General features: G+C 33.4%; 1 protein-coding gene across 2 annotated transcripts in view; it reads left to right on the forward strand.

Moving 5' to 3' along the window:
- Nucleotides 1–12,650, forward strand: part of LOC127708568 (2-oxoglutarate dehydrogenase complex component E1-like) — a 49,936-nt gene that overhangs the window by 19,779 nt on the left and 17,507 nt on the right. For both annotated transcript variants that reach the window (XM_052213534.1, XM_052213535.1), the window contains exons 5-12: nt 87–187; nt 3,488–3,642; nt 4,579–4,725; nt 5,467–5,737; nt 6,458–6,586; nt 6,975–7,154; nt 9,878–10,030; nt 11,599–11,827. In XM_052213534.1, coding sequence (XP_052069494.1) covers nt 87–187; nt 3,488–3,642; nt 4,579–4,725; nt 5,467–5,737; nt 6,458–6,586; nt 6,975–7,154; nt 9,878–10,030; nt 11,599–11,827 — 1,365 coding nt within the window. The remainder of the gene's footprint in view (nt 1–86; nt 188–3,487; nt 3,643–4,578; nt 4,726–5,466; nt 5,738–6,457; nt 6,587–6,974; nt 7,155–9,877; nt 10,031–11,598; nt 11,828–12,650) is intronic.

Here is a 12,650-nt window from a genome sequence, read left to right on the forward strand (position 1 = left end):
TTCGACCATTTCCATACAATTGTTTTGTATTGATAATGATTGTATGTATTCACCTATTGATACTCAGTGATTTATACTTTATTTAGAGGAGAGTGATTTGGAGAGAAAATTTACCCTGCCAACAACAACCTACATTGGAGGGAGTGAAACAGAAAAGCCACTAAAGGATATCATTGAGAGGTTGAAGGTAACTGTCATCACTATCTACATAAACAGATTACAAAGACACAAATGACATGCTTCAAATAACCTATTTGATATTGGAAGCATCAGTTTTTATACGGCCGTCAATTTTTGCGGTCATATAATGGTATGACGTTGTTGTCGCCATCGTTGTCCGAAGACATTTGGTTTCCAGACAATAACTTGAGTATAAGTGTATGGATCTCTATGAAATTGTACCACAAGGTTTCATACCAAAAAAGGAAGGTTTGGATTTATTTTTTGGGTCATTGTCCTACTTGTATAGGTATTAGGGGTAAAAAAACAAGGATTTTCTGGTTTCCAGACAATAAATTGAGTATAAGTCTATGGATCTCTATGAAATTGTACCACAAGGTTCCATAAAGCAAACTGAAGGAAAACAATATTCTTTTAATACCTTGTAAACTGTAAATTCAGAAATTATTGCGTGCATTTATTATTGCGATTTTAATTTTTGCGATATTGAGAAAAATCCTGTTTAATTCATATAAAAAATTTCAAAATGCGAGTTTAAATTATTGCGATTATAACCCTGTCGCATTTTTCGCAATAATATAAACATCGCAATAATTTCTGAATTTACAGTAAATTGCTTATTTCTTGACCAATTTCATTGGGGTTTAATTCAAAGTCTTGAATTTTTGGAGTTCTTTAATATGCCGAATCTAACTGTGTATTTAAATTTTTAATTTTTGGACCCTGTTTTCAAATTAGTCCACATTAAGGTCCAAAGGGTCAAAAATTAAATCTTTAGTTTGATTTTAACAAAAATTGGGGTTCTTTGATATGCTGAATCTTAACATGTATTTAGATTTTGGATTTTGGGCACAGTTTTCAAGTTGGTCCAAATTGGGGCCCAAAATTAAAATCCATGGATTATACCAGCATGATGCGAAACCCTCAATCTTGGGTTTAAGGGCAGCACTCTAACCGATTGAGCCAAAGAAGATCTCCTCTAACTGAAGCAGTTAGACTACCTTTATATCTTCAGGTATACAACACCCTTCACGGCTTATCTAACCGTGTATTTATAATAAAGATTTTTGGGTCCCTTTATCAAATTGGTCCAATGGGTCCAAAATTAAACTTTGTTTGATTTCATCAAAAATTGAATTTATTGGGTTCTTTGATATGCTGAATCTAACCATGTATTTTGATTTTGGATATTGGACCATAATAGGTAAATGTGCAATTTCAAATTATTAAGTTCTTAGCCCACATTAATTCTGTGGCAGAAACCAATGCTGTGTCAAAAATTTAATCACAATCCAAATTCAGATTCATTCTTTGTCAGAAACCTATGCTGTGTCAATTATTTAATCACAATCCATATTCAGAGCTGTATCAAGCTTGAATGTTGTGTCTATACTTGCACCAACTGTTCAAGGTTAGACCCCTGAGGTCGTATCAAGCTGCGCCCTTGATACCCATTGTGCCCATTGACAAAATTAACCAATTTTAAAATCATTTTTGCTGTAACCCATTTTTGTCGAGCCTGCGACTTTTGTCGCAGAAAGCTCGACATAGGGATAGTGATCCGACGGCGGCGGCGGTGTTAGCTAACTTCTTAAAAGCTTTATATTTTAGAAGGTGGAAGACCTGGATGCTTCATACTTTGTATATGGATGCCTCATGTTACGAAGTTTCCGTCAGTCACATGTCCAATGTCCTTGACCTCATTTTCATGGTTCAGTGACTACTTGAAAAAAAAGTTAAGATTTTTTGTAATGTTAAATTCTCTCTTATTATAAGTAATAGGATAACTATATTTGGTATGTGCGTACCTTGCAAGGTCCTCATGCCTGTCAGACAGTTTTCACTTGACCTCGACCTCATTTCATGGATCAGTGAACAAGGTTAAGTTTTGGTGGTCAAGTCCATATCTCAGATACTATAAGCAATAGGTCTAGTATATTCGGTGTATGGAAGGACTGTAAGGTGTACATGTCCAACTGGCAGGTGTCATCTGACCTTGACCTCATTTTCATGGTTCAGTGGTTATAGTTAAGTTTTTGTGTTTTGGTTCGTTTTTCTTATACTTTATGCAATAGGTCTACTATATTTGGTGTATGGAATGATTGTAAGGTGTACATGTCTAGCTGGCAGGTGTCATCTGACCTTGACCTCATTTTCATGGTTCAGTGGTTATAGTTAAGTTTTTGTGTTTTGGTTTGTTTTTCTTATACTTTATGCAATAGGTCTACTATATTTGGTGTATGGAATGATTGTAAGGTGTACATGTCCAACTGGCAGGTGTCATCTGACTTTGACCTCTTTCTCATGGTTCAGTGGTCAAAGTTAAGTTTTTGAGTTTTGGTCTTTTTTCTTATACTATATGCAATAAGTCAACTATATTTGGTGTATGGAAATATTCTATGATGTACATGTCAGTCTCGCAGGTTTTATTTGACCTTGACCTCATTTTCACGGTTCATTGCTCAGTGTTAAGTTTATGTGTTTCAGTCTGTTTTTCTTTAACTATAAGCAATAGGTCAGCTATATTTGTTGTATGGAAGGATTGTAAGCTGTTCATGTCTGCCTGGCATGGTTCATCTGACCTTGACCTCATTTTCACGATTCATTGGTCAGTGTTTAGTTTTCTTGGTTAAGTCTGTTTCTTAGAAACTATAAGCAATAGGTCAACTATATTTAGTGTATTGAATGATTGTAAGGTGTACATGTATTTCTCGTTTGGTTTATATGACCTTGACTTCATTTTCTTGGATCATGTTAAGTTTATGTAATAGTTGTAGTAAAGCTTTCATTTAGGACTATCAACATAATACCAAATGGTTAGTAAAGAAGGCGAGACATTTCAGCGTGTGCACTCTTGTTATAAGAAAATATTACAACAAATCCTCACATGGAAACATGTGAATCTGACATTGTTGAATATTCTATTTAAGAGAATTATTACCTTTTCAAAAAATAAGGGACTTAGTGGGAGTAATATAGTAATTCTTTGCTATAATGAAAAAAGGGTTTAGCTTCAGCTGCTTTGGTACCGTCCCTTAGTAAGGGAGGCATCAACTTTAAGCGTGGTCTTCTTTGTTTTACACATGATATAATTTTAGGCTGAATAAATAGTTTCTCAAATGATTACTTTCAATATTCCCAAATAAGTATTTATTCTAATCCACTTTTGATAGGTAAATATAATCATCAACAAGGTATTGAGGAAGAATCAATATATACATGGCATGCTTTTTTGTGAATTGTTAATCTATCCATCAACTGAGAATTTAATAAAAGCTCATAACTAATATTTCTAAATATTTTGCAGGAAGTTTATTGTGGCCATATTGGAATAGAGCTGATGCATCTGAATAATAAAGAGCAAATTGACTGGATCAAACAAAAGTTTGAAATGCCTGGTATAGTGAGGCTTACCAAAGAGGAGAAAAATACCATATTAGCAAGACTGCTTAGATCTCAAAAGTGAGTCTTGGTTAGATCTCATATTTCAGTCAGATGGTTACATCTAGGGGTCACTATATAACCTTTAACAATAAATGTGTGCCAAACTACCAACACTATCAACTTTTTCACTGGTCATTAAACTATGAAGTTTAGTGGGGTATTTTTTGGTAGGGTTTGCTTAAGTCCCAAACCAGCTTATAGTATGGTGATTTTGGGTGGGAGGGGGAAAGCAGTACCTAACTTGTGAAATCAACTCCAACAGTTTTCAACCCAGATCTCTGAAACTTTACAGGAAGATTGCACCTATGTTGAAGTTGTGCGCCTGCTATTATGATTGAAAATCAGTGACTAAGACATGTTTTTGTCAAAAAGCTTGAAAATTTATAATCACATATGTTTACAATGTATGTTAAGTTTTTTTTCATAGGAATGTTACTCTACTACTAACCTTGTATTTAAAATAAACCATGCCCACTGACCTAATATTAAATATTATTGGTTCCTAGGTGTTCACTTTTAACCAATGATATTCCCAGAAAGGAGGTAAGATAAATATTTGTATGTGCCACGACAAGTTGGAGCACTGCCTATGATATTTAACACTTGTCAAAAGTTGACATGGTTATTTAATTGCTACACACTCACTTAATTCCTCTTAAGCTCTCTTATGAAAGATGTCACGCCTGTACTTTGAATTAACAAAAGAAAAATAATAAAGAAAAAAATGCTATTGTTTATAAAAAAAAAAAAAAATATTGTCTTCAGTAGTGTATAATACCCTATCCTCTATCAACTATATGTCTTGGGTATAATACATGCCCAAATATGGTACTTGTAATTTTGTCGCTCCACATACCAGTAGTTTGTTCATTAAAATTTACATCAACAAAATGCATGGACTTACCGGAGGGAACAAAAGTACCAGACTTGACTTGATATTTGATATTCTTTTAGATTTGAAGAATATTTAGCAAAGAAATGGTCATCAGAAAAAAGATTTGGTTTGGAAGGCTGTGAAGTTTTGATACCTGCCATGAAGACTGTCATAGATACTTTAAGTGACAGAGGAGTAGATGACTTCATCATTGGTATGCCACATAGGTAAGTTAAGATACCTGCCATGAAGACTGTCATAGATACTTACAGTGACAGAGGAGTAGATGACTTCATCATTGGTATGCCACATAGGTAAGTTAAGATACCTGCCATGAAGACTGTCATAGATACTTAATTACTTACAGTGATGGAGGAGTAGTTTTGTTTGTATGTCACACAGGTAACTTGACATTCAATATAAATGGTAAAATTTTTCACTGCTATTAATTAAACTAAGATTTTGCTCTGCTGCAATACTGCAGTTACTTGCTATTTCATTAAACCTTTAAAGTCAATTATTTTTTAACAGAATATGCATTGATGCATTGTTAAGATATCAGCAAAAAAAAATGTTAATAGATGTAAAAGTATTGCAACTTTGCCACAAGAAACTTTTGTGAAGTGTTCAAATCAAATATGAACCCCCAAAAAGATTGCTAATGTATCCAGCTACACTGTCTTTGTGTGTGATGTAGTATACCAGACAATGCTACTAGCCTGTATGTCTACACTTATTAAGACTTTGTTGAGAAACCTTTGCATTATGACATCAAATGTAGAAATATTTTAGCCAGTAAATACCTATCATTCTGTTCTCAATACTTTTGACTGTAATTCTTTTTTCTGTACTCAACACTGCTAAACACATCAGAAGCCTTACATACTTACAAATGATATCTTATAAAATGGACAGTATTTTTTTGGATTTTATATGACTTGAAAACAAATGCATTGATAACATTTCAGAGGAAGACTCAATGTACTGGCTAATGTGTGTAGAACACCATTGGAGAGGATATTTGGTCAGTTTGATCCTGATTTGGAAAGATTTGAAGAAGGGTCTGGGGATGTCAAGTACCATCTGGGAATGTCAATACAGAGACTGAATCGTGTCACAAATAAGAATGTATCACTGTCTTTGGTTGCTAACCCATCACATTTAGAAGCAGTTGATCCTGTTGTACAAGGAAAGACTAAAGCCAAGCAATTCTATAGAGGGGATAGTGAGGGGAAAAAGGTATTATGTTCTTTCTTCAAAGTAAGGTCTGTAAGGAAGACAGACCAGTCAGACCCTGCTACAATTAGGTCTACTGATCAGAAGGACTTATTTGGCCTTTCAGAACAAGTGATGGAGTGAGAAAACAAATGTATATTACAATTCTAAGTAAAATATTTTTGGAATAAAGAATTTTATATTTGTTCACTAATTTTTTCTGGTTGAAGGATACAAAAATACACATTTAGTTTTTTAAGGGGTACAAAGCACCAAAGGCAGTTAACACTTTAAAATCAGCTGAACATTTCAATCTAATACTTGTAGTAAAGAGAAATCAAGTTTCTCAATGATTAGAATTAGTGTTTGTCAAACTGCTATATACCAAATAAAATTATTCCTGTAAATTGTGTGGTTCAAATTTCTTGAAATTTTAATATATTTGTCAACAGGTCAGAGTAAATATTTTGTCAAAATTTTATGTAAATCAAACAAGCCAAAATGCCAAATTTATTTTGTAAAAGTGTTTGGTACCCTCTTAAACTCATTGTAATAAATCTAAAGATATACTTATTCCTCACAATGTCTAAATTAAAAACCACATGTATGGAACCCTCACCTGGTTCAATAGAATAAAAGATTTAGTGTCAGTACCCTACTGAATAAACAAAAATATGTTATACTGTTGACGTTTACAAGTGATAAATTATGATAAGTAAATATCTAATATTTGACTATTTGTAGGTGGTCAGTATGTTACTGCATGGTGATGCTGCTTTTGCTGGACAAGGAGTAGTTTTTGAGACTTTCCATCTGAGTGACCTTCCAGATTATACCACAAATGGAACAATCCACATTGTTGTCAATAATCAGGTCAGTATACACAATCATTTCCTTTCCTTTTGAATTCAATTATTAGGTCAGTCTGCTGGTATGATGTTTATATCCTAGATTGTACAACTAACTAAACCATTGATATGCTATAGAATTTAGTGATCAAGACAATTTATTTTAGTGACCAATTTGTATAAGTATATTGAGAGTTTTAAATAAAAAATAACAACCCTTTTTCTGGTATTTTTTTATGTGAAAATGATAATTTTATTTGACTATCTAATTGTTGTAGCATCCATTTGAAGAGTTCATTCTGTTAAAGATATATTTCATTTTTGCCAATGATTAAATTGAGCATTTGTAATGATGTCATGGAACATAAATATATATTTATATAATTTTTGCAGTTATAATTAAACACTTGTAGATTGGATTTACAACAGATCCCCGATCAGCCAGATCATCAGCATACTGTACCGATGGAGCTCGTATGGTAAATGCTCCTGTCTTTCACGTTAATGCTGATGACCCAGATGCTGTGGTTTACGTGTCCAAAGTAGCAGCAGAATGGAGGGCAGAGTTTGGAAAGGATGTAGTAATTGATTTGGTATGAAATCTTATTAATAAAGAAATCACTATTTAGACCATACTGTTAAGACTGAAAACTAGACACATTATTATGATCAGTTGGACTAAAGGATAAAAAACTAAAAGATTTGGTGAAACTTTCATTTTCTTGTGTTAACTTAAAAAAAAAATGTTTTTGATTTGAGTTTGTGTATGTATGTATTGCTCATCTGTTTCGTGAGTTTTTATACGACCGCAAAAAAATTTTTGTGGTCGTATATTGGTATGACGTTGGCGTCGTCGTCGTTGTCGTCCGGCGTCGTCGTCGTCATCGTCCGAAGACACATTAGTTTTCGCACTCTAACTTTAGTTTAAGTGAATGGATCTCAATGAAATTTTACCATAAGGTTCAATACCACAAAAGGAAGGTGGGGATTGATTTTGGGGGTTATGGTACCAACAGTTAAGGAATTAGGGGCCAAAAATAAGCATTTTTGTAACTTCCAGACATAACTTGTGTGCAAGTCTATGGATCTCTCTGACATTGTATCACAAGGTTCCATATCACAAAGGGAATGCTGGGATTGATTTTGGGATAATTGCCTCCAAATTTTAGGAATTAGGGGCAAAAAACAAGCATTTTTCTAGTTTCATGACAATAACTTGTGTGTAAGTGTATGGATCTTTATTAAATTGTACTACAAGGTTCCATATCACAAAGGGAAAGCTGGAATTGAGTTTGGGGGTAATTGCCCAAAAATTTTAGGAAAAAGGGGCCAAAAATAAGCATTTTTGTCGAGCCTTCGACTTTTGTCGAAAAAGCGAGACATAGCGATCCTACATTCCGTCGGCGTTGTCGTCGGCGGCGGCGTCCACAAATATTCACTCTGTGGTTAAAGTTTTTGAAATTTTAATAACTTTCTTAAACTATCCTGGATTTCTACCAAACTTAGACATAAGCTTGTTTATGATCATAAGATTATATTCAAAAGTAAATTTTGTAAAAAAAAAATTCCATTTTTCCGTATTTTACTTATAAGTGGTCTTAGTTTTTCTGCCAGGAAACATTACATTCACTCTGTGGTTAAATTTGAAATTTTAATAACTTTCTTAAACTATCCTGGATTTCTTCCAAACTTGGAAAGAAGCTTGTTTATGATCATAAGATAGTATCCAGAAGTAAATTTTGTAAAAAAAAAAAATTCCATTTTTCCGTATTTTTCTTATAAATGGACTTAGTTTTTCTGCCAGTTAACATTACATTCACTCTGTGGTTAAAGTTTTTGAAATTTTAATAACTTTCTTAAACTATCCTGGATTTCTACCAAACTTGGAAAGAAGCTTGTTTATGATCATAAGATAGTATCCAGAAGTAAATTTTGTAAAATAAAAATTCCATTTTTCCGTATTTTACTTATAAATGGACTTAGTTTTTCTGCCAGTTAACATTACATTCACTCTGTGGTTAAAGTTTTTAAAATTTTAACAACTTTCTTAAACTATCCTGGATTTGTACCACACTTCGACAGAAGCTTGTTTATGATCAAAAGCTAGTATCTAGAAGGAAATTTTGATAAAATTTTGTTCCATTTTTTACGTTTTTTACTTATAAATGGACTTAGTTTTTCTTCCAGTCAACATTACATACATTCTGCAGTTTAAGTTTTTAAAACATTTATTAGATTCATAAATTATCCTGGATTTTTACCAAACTTTGACAGAAGCTACTTACAATCAAAACATAGTAAAGAGGGGAATATTTTTATTAATTTTTTTTTCCTCATTTTTGTTGAGCCTGCGATTAACACCAAAAGTAGGCGAGACACTGGGTTCCGCGGAACCCTTACGAATTTTTCTAGTTTCCAGACAATAATTTGTGTTCAAGTGTATGGATCTCTCTGAAATTGTACTGCAAGGTACCATACCACAAAGATAAGGCTGGGATTGATTTTGGGGGTAATTCCCTCAAAATTTTGGGAATTAGGGGCCATAAAAGGGCAAAAAAACAAGCATTTTTCTAGTTTCAGGACAATAACTTGTGTGTAAGTGTATGGATCTTTATGAAATTGTACTGCAAGGTTCCATATCACAAAGGGAAAGCTGGGTTTGAGTTTGGGGGTAATTGCCCTAAACGTTTAGGAATTTGGGGCCAAAAAACAAGTATTTTTCTAGTTTCCAGACAATAACTTGTGTTCAAGTGTATGGATCTGTCTGAAATTGTACTGCAAGGTACCATACCACAAAGGGAAAGCTGGGATTGAGTTTGGGGGTGATGAATCGTAAGGGGGTTCAAAAAATTTGGGGGGGGGGGATTTTTTTTTCCTTTTTTTTCTTTAAAAATTTTCCATTTTAAATTGGTTATTTCTGATTTATATATAAAAGCAAATGATAATGATATGGTTTGAATAGGTAAATTAAAATTTTTTAAATTCTTAGACCACTTTCATTCTGTGTCAGAAACCTATGCTGTGTCAAATATTTAATTACAATCCAAATTCAGTGCTGTATCAAGCTTGAATGTTGTGTCCATACTTGCCCCAACTGTTCAGGGTTCGACCTCTGCGGTCGTATCAAGCTGCGCCCCAGCGGAGCATTTTATTACTATTTATAACAATGTTTGACTTTGGGAGACTGTGTGCACAGAAATAAGAACGTTTACCAAATCAGTACTATGATATTCATCACCACTGTTTAGGATATTTGAAGACCTTGGAAGTTTAGTATATTATTTTATTTCTGATTTCTACACACTTTATGTCACAGGTTTGTTATCGTAAGAATGGTCACAATGAAACAGATGAACCAATGTTTACTCAACCATTAATGTACAAGAAGATAGCTGTACAGAGGCCAGTTTTAGACCAATATGCAGAAAAACTAATCAAAGAAGGAGTTGTCACCACAAAGGCGTATGAGGTGAGCTGATTTTGATATTAGAATATAATCTAATAATGGACACAAAGTACCAAATACATGTAGAAAGCCTTTCTTAGACTTTTCTGTGTCTACATGACAAAGTACATTTATACTGGTTTTACAGCTTGATTGAATTGGGTGTGTCGGTAGATATAGCCATTTGGCACTGATGCAACCTTTAGTGGTAATCAATTTATGTAACAGAGGAAACTTAGTTTATTATAGCTTTAGGTTATGGTTTAGCAGGAAAAATTATCAACCAAACCTGTCAACTGACCCGTATCCTGCGGGTCACACCTGAGAATTTCACCCCATACCCTGGATTTTTTAAATACCCGCCAGGTCATTAAATTACCTGGGAATTGGGAAAAATAACCTGTTTTCACCCTGATTCTTAAGCATAGACTGATTTCATAAGTGATTTTCCTTTGAAATACCGACAAATTCGTAATTCTTCCTGGACAGGAAGTTCAACTAGCTGCGATAACTGTCAAATTGAGTGACCCGTGAATTGCATGGCTTCACTTGAGAGCTTTGGTGTCCTTAGCTTAAGGTCATAAATAATTTCTATTTCAAAGTTGTTTAACAATAAGTTTGAGTTACATCCCCTTTTTTGTCACCTTTCACAATATACTCCTTAATTTTATGTTTTTTTTTAAAAAAAGATTAAATCTAAACCTAATTGAATGCAAATACATATCAGAATATTACGTACTTTTATTTTTCTACCTTAGAACAATTAAAATATTTTTGAAAATTATTTTTTTTATCTCTACTTCCTTTAAATGCTGATTTTTTTTATGCTCCACCTAGGGGCATTATGTTTTTCGGTCTGTGCATCCGTTCGTTCGTCCGTCAGTTCGTCCGTTCCACTTCAGGTTAAAGTTTTTGGTCAAGGTAGTTTTTGATGAAGTTGAAGTCCAATCAACTTGAAACTTAGTACACATGTTCCCTATGATATGATCTTTCAAATTTTAATGCCAAATTAGAGTTTTGACCCCAATTTCATGGTCCACTGAAAATAGAAAATGATAGTGCGAGTGGGGCATCCATGTACTATGGACACATTCTTGTTTATTATATTCTAATATTAACAATCACCGACTGAGCAAGACCTTCATGGGTAGTCAAGGTCGTTAAAAACCACCCTCATCATTCAAGGAAACAAGTAGCTTGAGAATTGATATAAACTATGAATGAAACAAGAAGAGGGGTTATGGTTTGGCTTGAAATGACAAAGTATAAAACATTAATATTTCAATGGCTTATTATGCAATGAAAAAATTAAATTAAAGTTTTAAATTATTTTCAGTTAGTACTTCACCATTTGAACATATTTTGGAAATGGGTCGATTTAAAATATAAAGAAATGTCCCCTAAATACTTAAATTCAGCTGAAAAAGGTCATGACCTGCATTTTCATTTTCATAGGTTGACAGGTATGTATCAACTGTTGTTTGGGAATAGACATTTTATTTATTAGAAAGTTGGAATTTTATTGTCTGAAAAAGTCAAAAGACATGTTAATTTTAAAATTGCATTTAGAATGATTCAATATTTATTGACAGGAGGAAATAGAGAAGTATAACAAAATCTGTGAAGAAGCATTTATTCATAAAAAGGATCATAAGAAAGGGGAATGGTTAGATTCACCATGGGAAAATTTCTTCAAAAAAGAAGAACCTGGTCAGGAACGTTGGATGATGATCAAACCAAACACAGCTGTCCCTGAAGAGAAACTCAATCACATCGGATTGAAAGTTAGTTCTGAGCCAGAGGATGTTACCATTCATTCAGGTAAATAAACAGCTATATACGATACACATGCATTCACCTGCCGAGGAATTACATAAAAGTTCATCCTTTCTTTCAGGTTAAACATTTAAATCTCTATGGTTTTTTCAGATATAGGCTTCAAATTTATCAGGAATAAATTTTATTTTTACCTTCAACTGAGTTGACTGTTTTACTTTGGAGGTAATACCTTTTATAGTCACCTGGCCTAAAGAGCTAAATGAGCTTTTGCCATTACTTCTCTTGCGTTCGTCTCTGTCGTTTTAAATTATAAACAAAAAATCTTCTCTGAAACTAATAAGGCAAATGTTCTACAAATTATCAACATTAATGAATTTTCAAATGACCCTTATAGGAGCAATTGCCCTTGAAAGACTTTAATTTACTCATTTTTTGCAGAGACTATAATAGATAGAGAGAAATTGGAAAAAAAATCAAAAGTGATCAGCAAAATAAGATTAACATCTAAGTCAACTTGGCTGAAATTGTCAGGTGACAGCTTATAGGAGTGAAGCCCCTAAAAGATGATTTTTTCAATTTTTGCAATTTTTGCACAAACCATAAAAGATAGAGAGAAACAGTTAAAAAGCAAAAATATTCAGCACAACAAGATCTTAAAACCAAACGTTAAGGCAAAAATTATCAACCGAATCCTTATAGAAGTTATTTCCCTTGAAGGATGATTTTTAGTCCCCTACCGAAGAAGTCGAAGGGGACTTTAGGTTTGTACTCTGTCCGTCTGTCTGTCTGTCCATCCGTCAGTCCGGCAAATAAGTTTTCCACACTTTTTTTCTTCGTCCTTGAAGATATTGATATGATATTTAGT

The sequence above is a fragment of the Mytilus californianus genome, unplaced genomic scaffold (genome assembly GCF_021869535.1).
Source record: "Mytilus californianus isolate M0D057914Y unplaced genomic scaffold, xbMytCali1.0.p SCAF_7, whole genome shotgun sequence".
In the NCBI taxonomy this organism is placed as follows: Eukaryota; Metazoa; Mollusca; class Bivalvia; order Mytilida; family Mytilidae; genus Mytilus; species Mytilus californianus.